Here is a 26,224-nt window from a genome sequence, read left to right on the forward strand (position 1 = left end):
ACGCACTTACATGAATTACGATGTCAGCATATATTGAAATCATTAACCACAAAGTTTTCTGCTGTTATCCGGCTCTAAGGACCACTTTGTATTTATGTTGCCACTTAAGGCCTATTAATTTAGCAATTATATTCACAAAAGAACTGTTAACTTTACATTTGAATTTATACACTACAAAATGACAAGCTTAAAATTACACACGTTAAACGGCGAAATGTCTCTAAGCGTCTGTTTTTCACCATTCACCCTCGTTTTCAAGTGAGAAGATTAAAATATATTCGGCGTTGTCAGGTCTCATTTAAAATGGAAATGTCCAATATTTAACACCCTATTGTCTATGTTTTTTGTCTTCAGAATTTGGATTCATTTTTCGTGTCTACTTTGTCAAATGCTTTTTCAAAATCAACGTAACAAACATGCACATCTACATTCATATTCCCGCATCTTTGATCATTTTTATCTTTCAGTATTCCCGGTTTTCTTTTTCTATTGTTGTGAGTTCATTTTTTGTGCCTGATAAAACTATCATGTTTTTTGGGGTATTCTTTTATTTCTGCGCATTGTTCCTTTAACCATTCATCTTTTCTTGTTTAATTTGGATACTATTTATTTATCTACTTTTTTGTACATCTCAATATCTTTGTTTTTTTTACATGTTTTTACAAGAAATATACATACCTACATACAGTAACAAGTCAGGTGCTCCCAAGACAATTTAATTCATTATTACAAATTATCATACAATATGCTTCTTCCCTCGCAGCGACTTTTCACTCCACTCCCGCTCACCTTTGTACAAATATCGACAAACTAAGAAGCAGCTGCAATTTTTAATTGACTCGTAATAAAACTTAACAAAAATTTCTAAAGAATGTTTAACATCGTGTCGCACCTATAGAGATGGGTGAATATTTGGAACCGTTCGATTAAATGAACGAATTGGTTAAATCACTAAAAGGGTATTATTCACTTGTGTATATTGATTTGCAAGCAAGTGCATACATAAGTCTTCTTCTTCATTCCAGGGTTTAGGAATTTGTTGGCTGTGGATGAATGATAATTGGAAGAATCTGAGAACATGTATTAAAAAAGAGATAGGAGACAGAAATAATAGTTACACGGAAGACAAACTTTTATAGAATAGAACACAAAAAGATACTTAGAAACCCACTTAGAAGAAACTAATCAAAGTGATAATGAGAAGAAATATTGCATGCAATGCAATAAAGTGTTTTTTTCACTCTCCAGTACTCTCCACCGGCTCGTGCTGTCAACTTTTCTATTTGTAAAAACGTACCGTTTTATGCACTTGCTGAATAAATTACAATTGTTATTTTTTTCCAGACGTTTTATAATCATTGTTTATAGCTGTCTTACATTGATTTATGCCGACGTCCTGAAAGGAAGCCTAGGTAATTAAGTCTTGCATGTTTTTAAATTCTTTCGTATAATTATTACCATTGTTATACCCTACTTTATGACTTTAATAAATAGATCGATAGATATAGTTAATATTCAATAAACTGAAATGTCACGGCTAACTGGATGTTTTTCAGAAATTTCTGCAACGTTTTGCAAGTAATTATTAATTATCTGTAAGTCACTTAAACGATACAGTGCTTCACATAAATATAGACGAATAAATTTAGAGAAATATGGAAATTGTTTATTGTGCCAACGCTTTTTACTATACAGCTCATCGTGTCCAGATTGTTCACTATTTGAACCCATAGATGTAATAATAATAAATAGATATAGAAGTCAGGGAAAATAAGCGAAGCTGATTTTTTAAGATTTAGTGCGCGTGTTGTCCGCTAGGTGAAACAAATAAGGGGGCAAAAAATGTAAACAATGATTGAAATTTCACTTGTTTACCGTAATATTTACATAGAATTCTGTGAGAGCGGTGTTTTAAAGTTTAAAGTAAGATAATCTCCTGGCCAAAAAATAATCATTTTTTAAGATAAAACGGCTGTAGCGCCCACCCTCTAAAAGTAGCAGCTGTAGCGTAGTGGCTATGTTACTGGCTAAAGAGTGATAACATTAGCTATCGTTATTCCACCTCTGCATCGTGTCAGGACTTTTCTCATAATATATATTTTCTCTCTATACATTGAATAGTATGGGCGATGCAATACAGCTTTGTGTTACACCATATTTTAATCAAAGAAGTCAAAACGTTGTTGACTTCTACTTTTCCGAAACTGTTTTCATATTAAGTATAAGACTTAGGTTTTTAGGAATCCCCATATTTTTCAAGACCAATCATACTCTTATATAAGCGGCTCAACTCAAAAATTGCCAAAATGGAGTTAACATCCCCAGAGGGCTTGAAAAAGCCTTATTTATGACCTGCAAAACTGGCACAATAATAATAATAGCAAAAATGTCCGCTAGACGTCACTAGTGTCGCTATAACATGTTGCCGGTTGAGATAAATTGTTTCTTGCAGTACTGGCCCTTCTTAATTGTGCAGTGGAAGCTGAACCGTGTCGATATCAAGTTTCTATGCAATACCGGCACTTTTGAGTTGTGCCACTATAGCAGACAATTTTAGATGTTTTCAAACTGTATCAGTGGGAATTTTGGAGTTGTGTTACATTAAATAAAAGGAATAAATTTATCGTTTTAAAAATGTCAGATCCAAAGGGTTATCAGACAAGAAGTTAATTAATCCTATCTCGAGCAGGAGTAACGTAAGTAACGTATAATTAAAATAAAACCATTTTAGTTTACACCAACCGGTTCGCAAAGAGGGGATCGTCTATTTTAGAGCATTTTAATAAATAAAAATAGGAAAAGTAAGGCTTGTCCGGACCAATAGAAATGTCAGAAAGTTTCTTAGAAATTTAGACCAAAAAAAATCGGTTGCCTGTAAAGTCGGTTTTACGGGCGAAGATTTTACGTGACAACGTCTTTTTTATATATTATTTTATATATTATATATTATTGTATTATTATTTTATATATTATTTATATTTTATATATTATATTTTTATATATTATTTTATATATTATTTATTTTATATTATATTATTGATCTTATTATTTTCTACAAAATTTATTTGAAAATTTTTTCGATATATCAATTAGTTGCGGAGATATCGATCATTGAAGTTATTGTTTGCTACCAGTATTTTATATATTTATTTTTTTCAGTTATAAAAAATTACTATTTCCAATTGTGTCTACCAAGTATGGTCACATGTATTTGCCTACATATTAAATAATAATAAGTACAGATAATGTTATGTGACGTTCACTTCTGATTATATATATTTTAATATTTTTAATTTTAAAGAATCAATTTGAAAATCAAAACACTTATTCAGATCGAAGGTTCAAATTTTTGCTAAATAAATTTGAAATTAATTAAAATTTGTAAATGTAAATGGTAAAGTTGAAAATTAAAACATTTACTAAAATTGGAATTTGAAATTCTTGCTAAACACAGTTAAATTCTAACTCCGCGCGTGGTGATTGGTCGGTTTAGTTCGTTTGTTTGGTCGCCCTGTTTTGACAGGTTAGAAGTTATAATTTGTTATTTTAAATGTTTGACTAGCAATACGCGCTGTTTCTTCTCAATCGACTGAATTACGATTGATTGCAGAGTGATTTAAACTAATAATTTACTTAACACTATCAACATTTGTCAATAGTATGACATAACCTATAAACTCAGTTTCTCAACTTTTGTGTCAATCTAACAATTAATCAATCAATCATAGTTTACGATAATGAAATATTAGTGTACAATTATTTACCTTTATTGTTGTAGTTGTTGTAAATGACGAATCTAAGCACTCCACATTTTCACTACAGACACAGCTGACGATACTTTCAACGATTTTCAACTTTAGCGATTCAACGCGCCTAATTCTCTAGTGCCGCGCGCAGCGGACCGATCATGTTTGAGTGGGAGAGAGACGCAAGGCATTCGCCGGTCCGGCGGGCCTCTCTCTCGTTCGGCGACTCACTGTAACAGACGTGAGCGGGCGTTACACTTTTTCTTAAATGACTCCGAGCCACAACCTAATTTAAGACGTTGTCACGTCAAAAATACACCAACGTTAACGGTAATCTTGTACAGGCTCGCAGTTTAGGTCAATCTTGCAATCTATGTTGACTGAAATGTGATGAAAAATTCACGGTACAAGAAAGAACTCAGATCTTTGAAAAATATTGGTCAATGGGAAATACAAATGAACAACGAAGTTATATTCTAAGATCCATGTCTATAATAATTGTGTGCAAAAGATTTTTTATATCCACCATTAAAGTTACTAATAGATGTATTCGAACTGTTATTGGAAAGACGGAAAGTGGCTTTATAAGCAACGATCAAAGAGGTAAATATAGCAAACATAAAACATTTTGTAAGGAAACTATGAACAGGGTTCGTAAACACCTTTCTTCAATTCCGACAATGAAGAGCCACTATTGTCGAAGTAGTACCTCAAAAAAATATACAGAAGGAGGTAAAACATTTAGAGACCTTTACAATGATTATAAAGCTGATTGCCAAAGAGTCAGTGATGAATTTGTCAAAATTGGTCTATTTCGTAAACTTTTGTGACGTCTGTATTGTGAAAAATACAAAAATTCGGGCAGTGAAGAAAAAATAGCCCTAGAAGTTGCTTATAATCGCCATTATAAGGAGAAAAACTTAAGCAGGGAGCTAAAAATACTTGACAAAGAGAATGTAACTACTTACAAAAAGTTGCTTGTTTTGACCTACAAGCTGCTGTACCGACATCAAAAGGAGACTTTCCGGTGTATATTATAAATCTAAGGCGTCAACATTTAATTTCTCTACAAGTGAACTTCAGAAAAAGGGACCGGGAAATGTGCACAGCTGTGTTTCGCACGAAGGAGAAGGCAGTAAAAGTGCCACAAAAATTGGTTCGTGCCTGTTGATATATTTGGTACAAACATCTATAAAGGTTTAAAAAGCATGGATATTATTAACTGAAAAGAAGAAAAAATACCTTACTAGCTGTGGGGTATTAACAAACAAATGTACTATTATGAATTAATAGTACTTAAATTAACAGAACTATTCCTTCGATAACTCTGGCGAGAAAAAATGAACTTTTACTCATTGGTGCAAATAATTATTAAAATTTAAATGGTTGCAATAAACAATCAAAGACAATTTATAGGTTTAGGTAAAACTAGGTAAAAACTTACCGCTGGGTCTAATTTACCATGGTTTGCACTACGAAACAACGAACGAAACCAATTCAATATGCGTGCATGGGTTCACTTGCCGAGTTACGTCTTTTCTTTTCAACGACTGGTGCTCTTCTCGTCACGGGACGCATTTCCGAGCCTCAACGGTACTATTAGGATCGGATGAATACAGGGGAGGAAAAATGTAATGATTAATATATATACAACCATATTGGAATTTAAACACTAGCCTTTGTGAAGACAAGAATGTTCCACCAATTCACGCTGATTTCTACTGACATTTAAAGCATTGTTAATCATAATTTTTTCTTTTATTATCAATATATACCTTTTTTATTTCGTTCTTCTTATAGTTGTTAATAAACACATTTTCTCCTTCAAGCTACTTGTAGTATTCTTTATTGAACCTTTATTTTAGTTGATAAGAATAAAAAAAATAGTAGTAAAAAAAGTAGTTCCTTTTTTATACACACCCTGTTGTTCATCAGGTATCTTTGGAAGCAAGAAATATTTTAAGCGGTCACATTTAATATTGTTACATTTATCCGTAGGTTAAGAAATTAAGTGAAGCAAACGTGACTTAACTAACTTTATTTCAACTCCAAAAACAAACGTACTAAATTACAAATATCATACATTCTAATTACATTAACAGTTATCGCTTACAATTGACACGGATATCGCTTACAAAAACAATTCGCTAATACTAATAATCTAATGCCGACTCTGCGGCTTATATAAGGCAGGGATACTGTTTTTCTGCAAAATATCGCCTTTGTTTTTATATCGAAGAAAACAGGGGACTATTTGCCTCGAGAAGTGTTTCAAAAAAATTCTCCAGCATATAAATAGTAACTACCCATGTCATAGTAGTGAATAATTAATCTTATCACAGTCGCCTTGTCGAACGCATTCCAACGATCACTGAGAGAGTTGCTGGCTACGAGAAAAATGTATTTCATTCACAGAGGATATGGTCAAAGCAGAAATAATGACAATAATCAAGGAGTATCGTGGTAGATATCGTCAATATGCCATTGTTTCAATGGCTAGACTTCATGGTATTACTGTTTTGACACTTACCTACCAACTTACCATTGCATTAAAAAATTTTGTTGTCCCCCTATTTTTATTTTTCAAAATAAATGTTTCAAATAAATTCAAATTTCGATGATTCTCAACCCTCACTAGAAGAATAACCCTCCTAGAAAAATCCTTATGTCACAACCTGTGGGAAGTAGAAGTAGGGGTAGGCCAAAACTCAGATGGAGGGATGGTGTAGATGAGGATGGTAGACAAATAGGCGCATGAAACTGGCCACAGTTGGCAATGGATAGAACAGACTGGCGTAATAGACTTGGGAAGGTCGAGGCTCTGTTATAGGGCTGTAGCAATAATGATGATGATGAAGATGCCTTCATGAAACGCCATTGATAATTAATTAAATAATTAAGAATTCGGATAAATTGTGCTGACCAAATTTTAATTTGGTAAAACGTGTCGTGAATACGTCTGTTATTACAGGTGGATCACTGTAAAGGACCGCATATTATCAATTAAATTTTATGATGAGCTATCAAAATGACGAACTATTGTGAAACGATATTATTTTGATTTTCGTATCAATAAACGGCGAATTTAATTTGCACCTCGTATAATTTTTAAAACATTTTCAAAAACATGGGAAAAGTAACTCCTCTATATTTATTTTCAGCAGTGTACTAACACGCACTACAAAAAATACTTTTGTTTATGATAATACGATTATCTCGAATGAATTAATCGTAGTTGGTTGTTTCCTGATTTGATTATAAAATATAAGAATAATTTATGAATAAAATGGTCAAAAACAATAAACAACATATTATTATAATAAGAAAAGTGACACCGTAGGATTCTTGGTACAAAGAACGAGAGTATCGCGTCATCGTCGTGAGAAAAATAAGTTGAATATGCATCAGTTATTAACGTCAATCCTTTTCAAATCAGTAAAGGTTGATTAATAGTAATATGCATTGTATGGGAATATTTAAGAAAGTTTATGCGACATGCTTACTTTATGACATAACAGTAACCTGGATATGATCAGGTTTTTTATCTTTACGAAGAGACCAAATAATATTGTTAAAATTATTATTGCCAATTAGAAAATCAGGAGTGTACACAAATATCTTATAACCTCATCATCATTCTGGCGTTACAACCCCGCGTGGGTCCTAGCCTCCTCAAGAATTTCTCTCTAGTCGTCCCTACCATCGCCTTCCTCCGCCAAGAACGTATTCGCATATTTCTCATGTCTTCATCGATGTTATCAAGGACCAATGGGTCTATCAAAGAGCGTTTTTATAGCTGGGTCATTTTCTATCCGCGTTACATGCTCTATCCACCTCAGACGTCCTATCTTAATATGTTTTACGATATCAGGTTCCTAATATATTCTATAAAGTTCTAAGTTGTATCGTCTTGTCCACACTCCATTGTCATTCACTGCTCCATAGACTCGCCTTAGTACTTTTCTTTCGACGCATCCTAACATGTTTTTATTACTTTTTGTTAGAGACCAGTTCTCTGAACCATATGTTAGGACTAGGCGTATTATTGTTTTGTAGAATTTTATTTTTGTATTTCTCGATATAATTGTGGATTTAAGGAGGAGATTGAGACCAAAATAGCAACTGTTGGCCGTGCAAATTCTGCGGTTTATCTCTGCGGTAGTATTATTTTCACTATTAAGGAGCGCTCCCAAGTATACAAATTCGTACACTGCTTAGATGGCGTCGTTTTCTATAACAAGTGGTCGTAGGATTTGTGGTTGCGTGCTTATTTTCATATGCTTCGTTTTGTTGCTGTTTATTATTAAACCCATTTTTGTAGCTGATTTTTTTAATGCTACATACGCCTCTTGTACAGCGTTTTCCGTTCTCCCAACAATATTGATATATCATCAGCATAGATAAGGATTTGCACTAATACTGAACCAATGGTTGTGATTTGTGACATACGTATTATTTTTTCCAGAGCCAGATTGAACAGTATACAGGAGAGAGGGTCTCTCTGGCGCAGCTCGTTATTTGTTTTAAAAGGTTCAGACAGTTCCCCCTGAATTTGTACTCTACGTTCAACTTTTTCAAGAGTTAATTTTGTTAAATTTACCAACTGATTTGGTATTTCTAGCTCTTTGATTGCTTTGAACATTTCTATTCTATTAACAGAGCCGTAGGCTGCGTTGTAGTCTATTATCTTAGAACCTTTAAATGAGAACTTTTGATTTTGCAATGGAACTAATATCAAAAATTAGTAACTTATATTTCCCTTACCTATGAACACTTACTGGCAATTATTATAGTCATAAACAATAACAATATGTTAACTATAATCTTTTATTATAAATTTTACCATAAATTGTTATCACAAGCTTTCTTTGACTATGTTTCCAGCCTAAACAAGGTCACCGTACACCAGACAATGCCACAATCTTTTTACATAACCAGATACTCAACAATACCTCCAAAATAATAATCGAAGAAAATTTTCAAAGAACTTTTAACAGCAAAGGACCCACAGTTAGGTATTCTCGAATTCCAAATCGATAGCCCCAGAAATATACTTGATGTACAAGAACTGACAAATTAAATAATTGATCTATAAGTCCCTAACATCAAATTATTTCAAATCTGCTCTTTCATAATACATTACAGAAAAATCCCAACACAAAAACACTTTTTAAACAATTTAAAAACTTACTAAATAAAACATCACATCTTGTCCAAGATCAGGCTGAAAATAAATAGGTACTATCAAAGCTAATCAATGGAGCAAACTCAAAATTCTAACTGAACAAAAAACTCAACGTTCTGCTGAACAATCAAATCCTCAACACAGATCTGAACAAGGCGCAAGCATCTTCCAAAATACCTTTGTCACTCCAAAGACCTCCGATTGGATCCTGCATTGCAGCACACCAGTAATATATTGTTACGAACATGCATTCGACGTAGTCCATATAACGGTTGCATCTCGAGACGAGGATGATCTGTCCTAGAAGCGCCGGAACTATCGACCGCGGGAGAGTTCGACCCGTCAAACAAACGAATTAGAGGTGGACTACTCCAGAATATTCTAGTACATAATAACTTGTATATATAAGCAGTCCTTTTAGGAGTTAAAGTTAGTTGATAAGATATAAGATAAGTTGATAAGATATACTATAAGATATACTGATATACCAAAGCGAAACATGGACGCTAACAAAAAGAGAAATAAATAAATTGCTGGTGTGGGAACGTAAAATTCTTCGAATGATATATGGCCCTTGCAGAAACAGCGTAACAAACGAATGGAGGGGCAGATACAATAACCAGCTAGAGTCTCTATTCGAAAAAGAAAATCTAGTCAGATATATAAAGGCCAATAGGCTCAGATGGGCTGGGCATGTGATACGCAATAACGACAATCGCCTTATAAACAATGTGCTCTGGGAAAGGCCAGAGTGAAGAAGGTCTGTAGGGCGGCCTAGAAAAAGGTGGAAAGATGCAGTCAAAGAAGATCTAGAGAAAATGGGAGTGCGACAATGGGAATTACTGGCACAGGACCGACAAACATGGAAGGCAATAGTAAACGCGGCAAAGACTCACGAAGAGTTGATGATGATGATGATAAGATATACTCGTGCTGTAAACTTATAAATAAATACATTTATATACATTAAAACCGCTCGTTTGATTTAAAAAAACGGTACAATATCAATTCAAGAGATGCTGGAAAACTAGCACAACCCACATGACAACCACAAAGTTCTACTTCTGGTAGCTGTGGATCAACAAACCTTAGACAATATTTGCCATCAGGCTCAGGCAGCTCCGGAAAACTCCCATCGAACATTATCTATAACCAAATTGACTTATTGGTGTTTTTCTTGTTATACACCAGCAAGGAAAAGCAGGCACCATTATATCTAATAAGTAGCAAAACATCTTTCCGTTATTGGTGGCTTTAATGCTCGAACCTTAATGCATTTGGTATAAATGGTGGTAAGTAGTGAGAAAATACAACAAATAGCGTGGCTGCAACAATATCGACATCTCAGAGTATCCAGTAATTGCTCGTTTGACGATAATCATTGAGATCAAACTATCTCTAGATTACTTTAGAGTTTAAATATTTAATATTTTACCAAATATGTTTCTGTTTACGTCACTATCTACAACGTTTTCAATATTTATTGCAAATATTTATAAATTACCCGTTTCTGGACTTCCTAATTGCTGTGCGTCATTCTATTAGACATTTCGGTTGATTTTTACTTTTAGAGATTTGCTAAATTACGTTAACTGTAAAATACTTAGTAAACAGTAAACAGAATATTAAATATTATGATTATTATTTCTAAAAACGAGGTAATCTAAAATTACAACTGTATATTACATTTGTCGAAGTTGCATAAATCTTTAGCTGTTCGTTAATTGGATTACGTTGTTGTGAAATAGAAAAAAAAAGAAAGAACATTATTATTTGTCGTAAAAATGAACAAATTAAGTTAGGAAATTAGAGAGAAATAGATATTTGGAGATTTAAAAATACAACCTCACGCTGCATTACGCTGCCTCACAGTCTTTTGCAGCCTCGATTACCTTATCTTTGAGGTAGATCCAAGTGCTCTCAGGTTGTCTAAAGAAAGAGCTTCTTCTAGGTTTTGTTGGAAGTTATTGATTTTTGATAGATTTAGAGACATGACTTTTCTTAGGGGTCTTCTTTTGGGGACTTTAAAACGAAGTCGAACGTTCAATACCAGAAGTTGATGATCGCTTTCACAGTCTGCGCCAGGATACGTTTGACAGTTGATGGCCGACGACTTCCATCTTGATCTTATTAGGATGTAGTCTATTTGATTTCTTGTTCTTTCATCTGGGCTGCGCCATTTCTATAATCTCCGTGGATGATGCTGATAGAACGTGTTTGTAATTGTAAGATGTTGTTCTTCGCAGAACTCCACTAGACGGTCGCCATTCTGATTTCTCTGTCCCAGTCCATTTTTGCCCAACACTCTATTGCTAGATGTTTTATTTGTTAGCCATTTCTTATATATTTTGTTTTTTCGTATCATTTCATTTACGTTTTCTGTCATCCATGGTGGTTCGTGGTATTTTTTGTCGTTCTCTGTTCCTAATACTTCATAAGCAATTTTTTTTATTATCGTTTTGAGGTTGTTGTATTTTTGTTCTACATCCATCTTTCTTTCCACCTCATTTAGTTCCTTTTTCAATCTAGATTGAAAAACATGTTTAATACTTGGTTGGAATAAAAGGTGCAATTTATATCTCTCCATTTTGTACTGTGTAGTATTGTTTCTCTCACTTTCGGTGTTCTGTTTGTAGTATTGTTTAAAGGGGCGCAAAAGATTATCTAAAAGAAAGTAGTGATCTGTCCCACAGTTAGATCCTCTTTTTACTCTACAATCTTGGCACTTAAATTTTGATTTGTGTCTCATTATTATATAGTCTATGATCGACTTCTGTTGGAGTGAAGGTCTTTCCAAGTGTATTTATGAATATCTTTATATTGGAATTGCGTATTCATTATTTTTAAACAAAAAAGTTGACACAACTCAATTAAGCTGTCCCCTGAACCATTTTTAACTATTTCTCCGTGCCGTCCCACCACGTCATCGTCCATTTGAGAACCTACTCTGACATTTAAGTCTCCTAACAGTATTATTTCTTGATGACTTTTTATTTTATCACAAATGTTTGATAACTCTTCATAAAAGGAATCTTTAACTTGTTGATTTGAATCGTCTGTTGGCGCATAACTCCAACAACTATTGTTTCGATGCCATACAATGTGACAGTTATTGTCAGAATTCTTTCAGATATGTACGTGTACGTGTTTCTCTACTCCTGAGCATATATAAATGTAGTCTTTAATCTGTTCATTTCCTTGGCCTTTCTTTTTGATTTCAGAGAGCACTATGATGTCCATTTTTTACTTCGTCATTTCAGTTAAAATTTCTATTGTCTTGTGAGTCATGCCTTATGTGTTCCAAGTACCAATTTTCAAAGTCGTTTTCTTTGCCAGGTGTCGTCGTCATAAGTTTCCATCCATATTCCGAGGCTCAGCGTTAGAATTTTTAGCCAAAAGAGTTTTTTCCAGATGATGAGGGACTGGCCCATCGCTCCAACCCCCAAGCAAGTTGAAGGACCAGGATTTTCTGTTGGGGTTTCTTCCCTTAGTCGACATGTTCCAGTTTTAAGGCGCAGAAACTCGCCTTTCACCCTCTTTCCGCTGCTATATAACGCACATCCATTGTACGCCATGTACCCGGTGGTTACACGACATATATGTCGTCGAGGACGTGAGAGTAGGATTTACTGGCAGAGCCGAGTTCTGTTTCCAGAACCCCCAACCCCTTCGTTGGGAAACGGGTGGATATTTCTCAGAGTTTTATTGCAATATCATTAAATCAAGGGAAGGAAATTAGGAAATGTATGGAAAGACTGTAAATAATATTAAATGTAACGTAATGACGGTATTCGCTAATACCGTCATTATGTTTTATTACTTACTTCGTTTGGAGTACAAGAAACTGAATTCACTACGAATTTTGACCAGGATGAACGACATGTGGAATGCAATTTTAGATTCCCTTGCCGAGTAATTTATCCAGCTGTTTGTTTCGCAAATTTTAGGAAACACAGTGGTAAAAATTTGAATTTGGTTTCGCTAGGCAAAAATCGTTTGATTTCTCTTTTTGTTTCTAGATGGCGTAGTTACGTCCGTATATAGTTATTTTGATAACTATTGTCTAGGACGGGAGAGATTTTTGTTTTGGTTCAGAGCAGTGGCTATACCGTTCTGACGAGACCTAAAGAGGTCGAAATATGTATCAGCGGTTGTCGCTGCCCTGTATCAAAACAAAAATCTAATACCGTCATTATGTTTTATCACTTACTTCGTTTGGAGTACAAGAAACTGAATTCACTACGAATTTTGACCAGGATGAACGGCATGTGGAATGCAATTTTAGATTCCCTTGCCGAGTAATTTATCCAGCTGTTTGTTTCGCAAATTTTAGGAAACACAGTGGTAAAAATTTGAATTCGGTTTCGCTAGGCAAAAATCGTTTGATTTCTCTTTTTGTTTCTAGATGGCGTAGTTACGTCCGTATATAGTTATTTTGATAACTATTGTCTAGGACGGGAGAGATTTTTGTTTTGGTTCAGAGCAGTGGCTATACCGTTCTGACGAGACCTAAAGAGGTCGAAATATGTATCAGCGGTTGTCGCTGCCCTGTATCAAAACAAAAATCTAATACCGTCATTATGTTTTATCACTTACTTCGTTTGGAGTACAAGAAACTGAATTCACTACGAATTTTGACCAGGATGAACGGCACGTGGAATGCAATTTTAGATTCCCTTGCCGAGTAATTTATCCAGCTGTTTGTTTCGCAAATTTTAGGAAACACAGTGGTAAAAATTTGAATTCGGTTTCGCTAGGCAGAAATCGTTTGATTTCTCTTTTTGTTTAATATTAAATGTATTTTATATAATTAAAACAAAATGTAAATAGTAATTGTAATGGAAAATGTAAACTTTTGAGTCCTAGGCTTTCAAGGCCTGTTGAGCTTTACAAAAAAACTTAATTTTTAATATTTTATAAAGAAGAAATATTGTGTTGTTCACATTTCCTTGTCGGCATCACGTTATTTGCACGGTAGTGCTTATAAGCTAATAATCTACCAATCCACGGTTCCTTATCGATGTACATACCTAAAAGTAAATTACTCATTGTTCACCAATCTAATATTAAAAAATATTGCACGATTTTAGCATGGATTGTATGATGCAACTTCTCATAAAAAATATATAATCCCGAACACTGCGTAGTTTGGATTGTAGGTTGTCGATAAATTAACCGCAGCTTATCGCCCAGTAAATTTCCTAAATTTATAATTGAGGTACCAAATTAATCAAAATAATATCTCCGGAGGTCGCTTTAAATACATTTTTAGGAATATTCTCGAAGTAGTTACGAGGACCTATTATTTGAGAAATTAAAGTAAATTTGACATGAGTATCTTCACATTTTTATGAGCGTATCTGGTTTTAGATACTGAATGATTATTTTCTAATTTTACACAAAAAATTTAAGCGTTAAAATTAAACTATTTCGCCGATTTGGCGTGAGGTTAATTAGCAGTTGTTCTGGTAATGATCCATTATAAGCACCAGGGCCGTATTCAGGTTACTTAGCCCAAGCATGGAAATGGATTCACCAGCAGGATCTTCCACCATGGAAAGTTCTGGCAATCTACTTGTAAATCAACCATCAAAATTATATTCTACAGCTCTTAATCAACCTACAAATACATTTCCAAACAAAAAACAAGCAATTCTACTTCACTCACTCCCAAATTTTAATATTGAACTTTATCTTAATGCAGTAACTTGTATAGTGGATCCCAGAAAAATACATTCTATTTCTAAAATAATAAACGATCGTATTTGATCGAAGCAATGAATGATCTCGGAATCCGACAAACACTAATAAAAGCAGTTAAAGCACTATACAAAGAAAACAAAGTAGCTATTAAATGTGGAAATAAAGCCTACAATCCATTTAAGACGACAAAAGGACTTCTACAAGGCTGTGCTACGTCCCCTACTCTGTTTAAAATATTCTTGGAAAAGACACTCAAACCATGGAGGAGAAAGTGCGAAGGAATGGGCATACCAGTAAGAGACGAATACCTATACACCTTAAGTTTTGCCGATGATCAAGTAGTCATCGCACAAGATGAAGAAGATCTCAGCTTTATGCTCAGAAAACTAGAAGAAGAATATAAAAACAACGGAATGGAAATAAACTTAGAGAAAACCGAATACCTAACAACAGAAAACAAGGATATGAGAAACCTAGAGATAGACGAGGGAAGACAAATAAATGGAACAGATAAATTCAAGTATTTAGGAACAATAATATCGAACCAGGAAACAACAGAAGAAGATATAAACAACAGACTGAGACAAACAAGAAACTGTATAAGACAACTAAACTCAGTGTTGTGGGATAAGAACATTACGATAAAGACAAAAAAGAGAATATATAATACCCTGACAAGAAGTATCCTGACATATGGGTCCGAAAACTGGACAATAAACAAGAGAAATAGAGGTAGAATAAGAGCAGTAGAAATGGAGTTCCTGAGGAGAAGCTGTAGACTTACAAAAAGAGACAGAATTGAAAACGCAGAGATTAAGCGGAGAATGGGAGTGCAATCAGACATAATCGACTATATAGAGGAGAAGAGACTATCCTGGTACGGTCACGTCAGAAGAGCGGACAGAGGACGCTGGATAAACAAAATCACAGAATGGAGCCCGATTGGAAGAAGAAAGAGAGGAAGACCCCGAAGGTCATTCAGAGATGAAATCGACGAGGCTATGGAGAAAAGAACCCTGCGAGATGGAGACTGGAATGACAGGGAAAATTGGAGAAAACGGTTGAGTGAAGGAAGACAGTGAAAACTGTGGAAATCCTTAGTAGTAGTAGACCAATGAACAGATAGTCGATGAGTTTCTAGCAAACGACAATGGGATTGTAGTAATTAATTAAGAACGTATTCAAGCCCGAAGACTAATAACTCCAAATGAACGATTGATTATTTCTAACGTATGTCCAAGTATTCCGCACATCATTATAGAAGAGCAACTAAAAACTTAGGTATATATCCAATAACTCAAATTGACTTTCTCGGGATAGGGACTTCAAATCCAGCATTCAAGCATATCTTGAGTTTCTGACGATACACTTTTATAGCGCCAACTAACTTAGACAAATTACCCGATTCTATGTTAATTAACCATAAGGAAAACAACTATCGAATTTTCCTTTCCATCGAAAAGCCGTCTTGCTACTTATGCACGCAGCAAGGACATTTTGCATCTCAGTGTCTAAACTCTCTACAGGAAGTAAAACAATCAGCTTCTCTTTCGACAATTTCTTCTACACAATCCTCTCCTACTGAGACTAAAACTACAGTACAACAATCAGCTCCTTTGTTGATAAATTCCTCTTAACAATCCTCTCTTACTAAGGCTGAAACGTCTAAAAAACTGATTACCTCTCAATCAAATAAGCATACTCCGATAAACTGCGACCTACTCAATGCGACTCAAATGGATATCTAAAACGAAACGTATCTGAAACGAAGCAAAAAACCAAAAACTCAACAAGAAAACAATAGAAACCTAGTAGAAGATCTTACCAAATGCACCACTCAATTCTTCAAAGAAAACTCCAACAATGGATACTTAACACAGGAAGAACTTGGTTGAAAATGCGCATGGTTCTTCAGATCCTCTCAGTGTCGCCAGAACTTACTCGAAGGATATTGAAGGATTGATAGACTTTCTAAAGAAAATACGTCCTATGTTAGGTCCAAGATATCCCGTTGTTCTAGAATTAAAAACAAAATTACAAAACAAATTTCAAGTAATAGTTCTTCCGATGATCCTAGCGATTCCTCTCCGGAGACTTATTAATTAAACTATTTTCAATTATGTTTCTATACCCATTTAGAAGATCTTAAAATTCTTATAAATAAATTTCATCCATCCATCCTAGGTTTGCAAGAAACACATTTCAAAGGAAATTCGTGTCACAAAATTAAAAACTATACAACCATATTTTAAGAATAGAACGATTGGATGTCATGCTAGTGGAGGTGTAGCTATCTATATCCTTCTTTACTTCCTCAAGTGTTGGTGCAGGTATTTCGATATCTGCAGAATGAAACGTAATATCTGCTTCCTCCGTCACACTTTCAATATTTAGTAAATTCCGAAAGTATTCCTTCCATCGTTCGATGATTTCCGTTTCTATCATTATAAGTTCACCTGCTTCATTTCTCGTAGGCTGTGTTACTCCAACACTTACACCTTTTCTGATTGACTTCACTTCACTGAAGAATTTCCTTATTTGATTCCTCTCGCCACTTCTGTCCATTTCCCGCATTTGCTGTTCTAGGTAGCTCCTCTTTTTAGTTCTGAATAGTCGCCTGTTTGTGCTCTTGTTCTGTTAAAATCTGCTTTGTTCTCATCTGTAGTATCTTGTAGCATTTATATCTTTTTTCATTTTTATAGCAATGTAATACCTTCAACAGCAAGAATCTTTTCATCAGTTATAAAAGAAAAACTAGAACAACACATGGACCATTATAGCGAAGAACAAGCCGGATTCCGAAAAGCCAGATCATGTTTAGATAATATATTCATTATGAGACAGGTGATTGAAAAGAACAAAGAAAAAAAACATTGAAACACATACGACCTTTATCGACTTAGAGAAAGCATACGATAGCGTGCCCAGGAAACAACTATGGGAAGCAATGAGAAGAATGAGTGTTAGAGAGAAATGGGTGAATATAACTCAAAGACTGTATAAAGAAACACAAGTGCAAATAAAGTTAGGTAATGAAATAACAAAAACAATCACCGCAACAAAAGGCCTCAAACAGGGATGTGGTCCCTCACCTACACTTTTTAACATATATATATATATATATATATATATATATATATATATATATATATATATATATATATATATATATAGATCAGGCTTTGAAAAGATGGTATAGAAAATGCAGAACAATGGGCATACAAGTACAAGAGAATATATTACATTCACTACTTTTCGCAGATGATCAAGTCATTTTTGCACAAGACAGGGAGGATATGGAATATATGATAAGGAAGAATATGAACTTTGGGGACTCAAGATAAATATGTGCAAGACCGAATACTTATGTATTGGACCCGAGGTTGCAGATTTGAACTTGAGTTTAGAAGAAGAGACTATTAAGAGTTGTAAGGCGTTTAAGTATTTAGGGTCAATGATTAGCCGAGATGGTACTTGTATGAAAGATATAGAAATGAAAATAGCACGGGGAAAACAAGCCACAAGAGCACTTCATGGAGTGATATGGAACAACACTCTAACCAAAAAAAAAAAACACAAAAAGAGGATCTTTCAAAGCATAGTAATGAATATTACCCTATATGGAGCGGAAGTATGGCCAATGACAACAACAATACGAAAGAAAATAAGAACAGTTGAACTGGTCTTTATGAGAAGATGTCTACAAATCACAAGAGCGGATAGAATAAGAACGGAGGAAATATGGAACAGAATGGAAGTAAAATGCTCAATTACAAAAAAGTTGGAAAACAGAACCCCGCAGTGGTACGGGCATGTACAAAGAATGCCAGAGCATAGGTGTCCGAAAAGAATTGTAAACTGGGACCCGCCGGGAAGAAGATGGAGAGGAAGACCTGCTACAAGATGGAAAACATACGTCGGAAATGCTATGATAGAGATCTCAGAGAAGGTGACTGGTAGAATAGAGTGCTGTGGAGGACGAAAACGGCGAACTCATAATGGGAAAAGCCGAAGAAGAAGAAGAAGAAGAATTTCCTCGCATGCTTTGTCAAACCATTGTCGTTTTGGGCGAGTCCTCTTTTTTCCAATGGTTTCCTTGGCTGCTTGTTCTATAACTGATGCCACTTGCTGCCAGGCTTGTTCTAACTCTACATTATGCTCTTCCTCTGCCAGCAATTGGAATCTGTTGCTTGTTGCCACTTGATAATCCAGTTCTTTATTTGGTGTTTGTAGGGATTCTATGTTTCCATATTGAAAATCATATTCCCGAAATTATTAGTAGTAACATTGGCCTTCAGCCAGCTTAGACCTTCTATGGTATTGTGTGACTTGACTATTAATTGTGTTTATTTTTAGAGAGTATGGTCTGTACAAGAGGTCCCCATAATCAGGAGTCATTGAAACAAGCTCTGGTAGAAGTCTGGTCAATGTGCCTATGAATGTCTTCCGTACAGTGATCGATGAATGGCCTAACAAACTTCGGCGCTGTATTCAGACAAATAGCGGCCATTTTGAATAATGTTTTTATAGTTTGTAGTTCATTATATTAGTAATAAATTGTGCAAAAAATTTTCAAATTAAGTCAGTAGTTTAAAGTTTTTTAGTTAAATACATTTTATCAATATTTATTGCAAGACTATCTATGTTATGTCAAAGTTGACGTGACTGCACAGCTGCACTGGTAAGAAGGTGAGAATTATTTTACGAACGTTTTAAGTAAATAATTCTATATTCCCCACACATTTTGCATTTTTAATTTGAATTCGATTTTGTATCTCAATAAATCTTGTTTATAGAATATTCACTATCATACAGAAACCTTTGTCAAAATCTTAATCACACTCGAGCGACGGATTTTGCTCTTTTTAACTACTATATTTAGATACTTTCACCACCTAATCAGTTTTCTTCTGGTTCAATAGGAAATTCAACTTGATTAGTCGCGGTTTCCTTTATCATTTTTTAGTAATATTGTTAATAAACAACTTATGTAACTTAAACAAATTGCGCAGTTTGGCATAGACCTTCAAAATTTGTATTATAAAAATTTTTGCGACGTGAAATAATCTGGTATGGTTCCACATTAATTATTATTTGATTTATATACAGGTTACACTTTCTCGTTTAATCACAAAACAGTTTTCATGTTGTCGAAAAAAGTAAAACAAAAGATAAGTTTTCAAAAATAGCAGCAAAAAGGCATATTAATAAATCTAAAATGAAAGCTAAATTGTATCAGAATTAAAATGGAACTCCTGTGAAGTTACTATGACAGAAATGAATGGCAGATGGAAGAAAACATACACTGAATACCAACAAACCACAAAACTTATTCATCTTCTTCTCAAATTTCTTTTAGATCCTTCGGAGAAATAGTTTTGATTTGTATTTCTCTTATATTCCTCTCTTCCAGTTTATTCGACAATATTATTTTTTCTTAAAATGTATTTTCTTTTCTTGATTTCTATGATCTTCTAGTTTCTTTGCGTTTTGTTCTTGCCCTTATAGTCGATTCCTGGACACTGCTGGACATAGATAGGTCTCCCTCAGCTCTTTCCATCTGTCTCTGTCTTGTGCGGCTTTGTAAATAACACGATGTCATTTGCAAATCTCAAAAGGCTGAGTTTCTCTCCATGTATGTTGATACCAAGCTCGTTCATATGTGCCTTCTTACACGAATGTTCTAAAAGCGTCGTGAAAGGCTTTGGAGGGACGGTGTTTCCTTGCCGTACTCTCGCTGTATACAGAATTTATTTGTTTCTTGCTCAGATAGTCCTACGCTAGCTGTGGCATTTTGGTAGATATAGTTGATTATGTTAGTGTAGCGATAATCTATTCAATATTCTGTCAATGCTTTAACATTTTCTGATGGCTTATGGTATCGAATTCTTAAATCAGAACTGCCTATGTGTCTAAGAAAAGTCTTTAATCAGTGCGTGTTGCCAGTACTTACATATGGTGCAGAGACATTAACACTAACCAAGAAACTAAGAAATAAAATTTGTGTTACCCAAAGAGCCATGGAACGATCGATGTTAGGCATTTCTCGTAGGGATCGGATCACGAACAAGGAAATAAGATGGAGAAAAGGAGTGACAGATGCCATAGAAAGAATTATGACCCTTAAGTGGAACTGGGCGGGGCACATAGCTAGAATGTCGGATAACAGATGGACACAGCGAATAATACAGTGGAGACTGAGACAAGAAGCACATCGAAGTAGAGGTCGTCCACCAACAAGATGGTCTGATGACATAAAACGGATCGACAAAAATTGGATGCAAACAGCACAAAACAGAAATACATGGAAAAACTGAGGGAGACCTATATCCAGCAGTGGATAGATCCGCGTTAAATGATGATGATGATGATGATGGTATCGAATGCTTTCTCTTAGTCGATAAATATCAGTGCCAATGGTTTGTTGTTTTCTGCAGACTTCTCTATCATATTCTTTATCACTAGTAAGTGGTCGTTAGTGCTGCATCCCGATCTAAATTCAGCTTGTTCTCTAGGCTGATAGAAGTCTAATTTAGCGTCCAGTATTTTTTTGATAATTTTTGTGAAAACATAATACATGTGTAAAAGCAGGTGTGGATGTAGATTCTATTACTTGCTTTGTTTTTCTCCATTTTGTCCCCGTTTTTGATTCAAAATTACTTTTAACGTCATTGTTCGATTACCCTATATATAGCCATTTTATATTTTAAACGAAAACTTATAAGAGCCCACGCTGACCAGTCACTAATGGGACCAGATAAACATAATGCATGATATAATAGAGGAGACTATCTCGTTAACTACTACTGAAATTCACGTAACGATGCACTTTAAGGGATTTTTAGTTAGCTAAATTTTATTACGTCATGCAGATTTATTTTCCTACTTCGTTATGATCATTAAAAGGATTATCCTTCAGCAGCTGCCATTAATAAAAGCTAATTGTATTCAGAATTGTATAAAAATCTAAAAAAAACACGTTTTACACAAACTTTTTGAAGCGAAGCTTCTATATTGGCGTTGTATTTTACTTTTTTCTCTATAGTGAAATGCTGAGGCGAGCGTCATGGAACTAGCGCCACAAGATGGCAGCTACAAGAGTAGCGTCACAAAATAGAGGGTCTTCACATCGATTAATTACTCTCGATTTAAAATAACTAACAAAATAGACATTAAATGAAAAGTAAATAATTAAAAGTATATCTGTCAATAAAAGATCGAACGTCAAAATTCATTATAAATGTCAAAAGTCATAAATGTCATCCCATCCATTTAATAACAATATAAAATCGTTTGTTTAATAACGCCCGATATCATAATCAATTTAAAATGAACATTAAATAAATTAAAAGTCCATTTTAAGCGCAAATTTCAGTTTCATCATACCTACTACTACTACCCAACATTAACAGATTTCAAGCAGTAAAAAGTACTTTATTGACCAGTATTAGTGATGAGAAGGTCACACACGATCCGTTCACAAAGATGAAATCTTTTCGAAGGCCTGTGATTGATACAATCACGTTCTGTGACCTTATCGTTCGAATGACCTTATGAATGACGCTGTCTAGTGTTTACGAAACGAACTGTCTGATAGCGACACGTTGATCGGTCAATTCGTCAATTCATGGCGCTCCTAAATTAATTGGAACGGGGAAGCCGCTACACTAAAAAACTGTAAAATTATAAACATTCGAATTATCGAGTCAATGGTCCCGTAGTCTGTTCTGTTTAGTTTAACGATTGAAATTGTTTAGTCTATTATAGTGGTCTATATGAACGACTTCGAAAAAGCTTTCGACAAAGTACAACACCAAAGAATGGCAAAAATACTGCAGAACACAGAATTAGATGACGAAGACGTGAGAATCATTGCCAATCTATACCGATATCAGAAAGCCATAATACGAATAGACCAACAAAAATCGAAAGAAATACCGATAAATCGTGGAGTAAGACAAGGATGTGACTTTTTAATATGTATTCAGAAGAATTGTTTGAAGAGCCATTAGAAGACGTAAATGAAGGCATATTTGTTAACGGAGCACTTCTGAATAATCTTAGATACGCAGATGACACAATACTCCTAGCGGACATCAGAGAAGGACTACAGATCTTGGTTGATCGCATTACCCAATACTGCGAAAGGTATGAAATGGCACTGAATACAAATAAAACAAAAATCATGGTGGTAAACAAGAACAAGATTGAGGAAGACAGTGTTTATGCTAAAGGAAAACTTTTAGACAGGGTGCACAGATATCAGTACTTAGGTTGCGAACTAAATAAAGAATGGGATAGAAGTACGGAAATAAAACGGCGTATTGAGATAGCTAGAAATGCTTTTAATAAGATAAAAGCAATATTATGCAATGGAAAACTCAACATCGAAATTAGAACTAGAGTATTCAGATGCTACGTGTTCTCTGTCCTGTTGTATGGAGTTGAGGCCTGGACAATTACAGAGGCGACAGGGAAAAAACTCATTAACTTTGAAATGTGTCATTACCGAAGAATGTGGAAATATCTTGGACACAACGCATAACAAATGCGGAAACGCTACGAAGAATGAAAAAAGATAAAGAAATACTCAACACTGGACAAGGAGTACAGGAGACAATGGAGTACGTAATTGGAAAACGTCAATAGAACTTTTCAGAATGGCTGCAGATTGATGATCGCCAATGTCCTTAGGGATGGGGCACGTTAAGAAGAAGATATGAACAAATCTTTATAAACGGATCATTTTAATCATTGACCTGAAAGATCCAGGTCACCGAAACGAACCAGGTCTTCCCATCTACGCAAAAAATGCCAATAAACGTTTTTGTTCAAAATTATCTTAGCTACATTTTTTATTTGAAACATTTTTTTCTATGGCGTACAGATTCTTGATAAATCGATTTTTTCCGTTTTCCCCCTCTCCGTGGTGGGTTTTAGGAATAAGCCCGGGGGTAAAAGTACTAAAATTTTTTGCATCTTAGTTAAGTTAGTCCAAATATCTTTGCGGGATAGTTCAAAAATAGGAGAAAGACACATCTAAATTTGATTTATGTCAGATGATGATTGCATCCAATATTCCTGTCAATAAAGTAGTTAATCACTCTAGATTTTAATAAATTTTACTTAATTAAACGGGAGTAAGAGGGCAATTTCTTGTATATCATAGTAAAGAGTTAATCAATACGAAGAATTGCTAAGTTCCTGGGAGGAATACGAAAGGAAGATCACACAAAACCCTCGAGGAGACGCTCAGGCAGGACGTGTCGGTAAAGGAAATTGATATTGATATGACCCAAGATATAAACTGATGACTTGAAAAATTTAGGGAAGCCAACCCAGCATAGGAATAAAAGCAAAGAGAATGATGATGATTTTCCTTTTCTGATGATATATTATTTAATCTGATTGGAATTCTTCGTCCTTGGATTATTCTTATAATATCACCCCTAGTATAACTCATATACTCCATTACAATTTATTACTGTACACTCTATACTGATCTGAAACCGACCACATCGCACGAATTTTATGGTTTTGCATAATATATCTTTGCCTAGATCTTTACTCACCTTTCTCGATGGTATCAAACGTATGGTTGCTGTCTGCCTCCTGTAAAATAAAAACACAATATTAATCATTGGTACCATTTAGAAGATAATGAAAACCATAAATAGCAACTGTATAAAAATATTTAAATATGTAAATAGATGTTTTTGAAATGTTCGTTAATGACTCATCGAGGATACGAATTTGTAGAACGTTTATGAAAGCGTGACATAAACCGGCAGGTTTATCGCTAAAATATTTGCACGAAGATGACGATCAACGTGCAAAATATGTATTATTCAATAATAGTTGTTGTTTCCGTAAAATAAACTACCATAGAAAACGTTTTTTCGATAAATTAGGTGGGATTGTTATTCGAATGATGAGTAAGTTGCTTATCAAATCTGCAATCTAGGCATTAAACGATAATTAAATTGCTCGTCAAATGAGCCAACAATTGATAAGCAAATTGCTCATCAGATAAAAATCCAAATATCATTTGATGGTGAACCCAGCAAGCAAAATATTGTAATTATTGTTTTATTTGTCCACTTAAAGAACCATTTGCTTTTGAATGCTCATTATTTGATGAGAAATTGACTCATAATTTAATGGGAAAGAAGTTCCTTCAGCAACTATATAAAATATATTCATCAGATGAGCAATGCTGATCTAACTGAAATTTGGGCAAATTTACACATTCTGATGAGCAAATTCATGGACAATTTTTCATAATAGCAACTCAGTTGCTATCAACAAGTCCTCGTAGACGCTTTGTCGCAGGACTAGCAACCTTCATTGAAGTCTTACGTTGCCATGTTATCAATTCCTGTTGTAACTTAAACATTCTAGTATATACTATCAAATAACGTAACTCAAATTCAATTTAACAACATTTAAAGGGTTTTTACCCATGTATTTAGTGGCTCAAAACATGTACATCCAAACAGCACTCATGATGGAATATTAATTCCGAAAACTTTCTGTGATGTAGCCCGATAGGATGTTTTAATATATACCTTGTATAAAGGAATTTTTAAATAAATTTTTTGTTTTTGTCTTGGTTTTATGTAATTTTAGAAGGCTACGGAACGTATCCCTACTTTTTCAAGGCAAGTTGTCATATCAGTAGGTTGTGATTTCGGTCACGGGGCTCTAGGCACAATGTATGGAGACTCTTTGTCAGTTGTCAGTATGTAACGATGCTCTGATCGTTTAACAGTTCGAACCGTGGGAGTGTCAATATTTGCGCATCCACTTCTACAACGTGACGGCCAAGTGGGATTCAGAACGGCTATTTAAGGCGTATGAATAGCGGAATTAGATAGTCTTGTAGCTAGCGCTCTAGGCTCCCTGACTCGCCGGTGTAGTGAACCTGCGAGCCATTCCGGACAGAGAGATTTCCGTATTGAGGATCATACTCTGTCCCTAACCAAGCGGAACCCATCGGTATTGCGTATTGAGCATTACCGTGGATCTGCACAGAACCAACCGGGACAGACAGATTTCCGTATTGAGGATCATACTCTGTCCTTAGCCAAGCGGAACCCGTCGGTAGTGTGTATTGAACATTGCCATGGGTCTGCACAGCTAAATATTTTGTTTGCGAGCGTATTCGGAGCTTTCGCTGAATTGAAGCGAAAGCGAGTATAAATCTGCGCGCGATCGATTTCCCCCATTTCGTTTCTTATTAGTACTAATTAATTTCTTTTCTTTTATAGACGTTCGCCGAGGACTTCGTTCATCGCGGGATCCAGACGGGGACGTAGAATTCGTTTTAGTTTTATTCATTGTATAAGTATACAACGCAGAATTCCTTTTTATTTTTATTTATTGTAGATATACTAAATTAATAGATTTATTTTTATTTCAAACCTGTGTTTTACTGAGTCTGTCGCCCCGAAAGAGCTACCCATCACAAACTGGCGCCCGAGCAAAAATTAATAACATGCCGACAGGTAAAGACACAGACTCAGTAACAGGTACGTCGTGGATAAATCGACTTTGCAAAGAGGAATTGCAGAGCGAGGCCGAAAAAAGC

At 34.9% G+C, this 26,224-nt stretch overlaps 1 protein-coding gene across 2 annotated transcripts in view; it reads right to left on the bottom strand.

The window, feature by feature from the left end:
* Positions 1–26,224, bottom strand: part of Lk6 (MAPK interacting serine/threonine Lk6 kinase) — a 307,705-nt gene that overhangs the window by 115,681 nt on the left and 165,800 nt on the right. For both annotated transcript variants that reach the window (XM_072522116.1, XM_072522115.1), the window contains exon 2: positions 24,207–24,246. In XM_072522116.1, the coding sequence (XP_072378217.1) occupies positions 24,207–24,246 (40 nt within the window). The remainder of the gene's footprint in view (positions 1–24,206; positions 24,247–26,224) is intronic.

The sequence above is a fragment of the Diabrotica undecimpunctata genome, chromosome 2 (assembly GCF_040954645.1).
Source record: "Diabrotica undecimpunctata isolate CICGRU chromosome 2, icDiaUnde3, whole genome shotgun sequence".
Classification (NCBI taxonomy): Eukaryota; Metazoa; Arthropoda; class Insecta; order Coleoptera; family Chrysomelidae; genus Diabrotica; species Diabrotica undecimpunctata.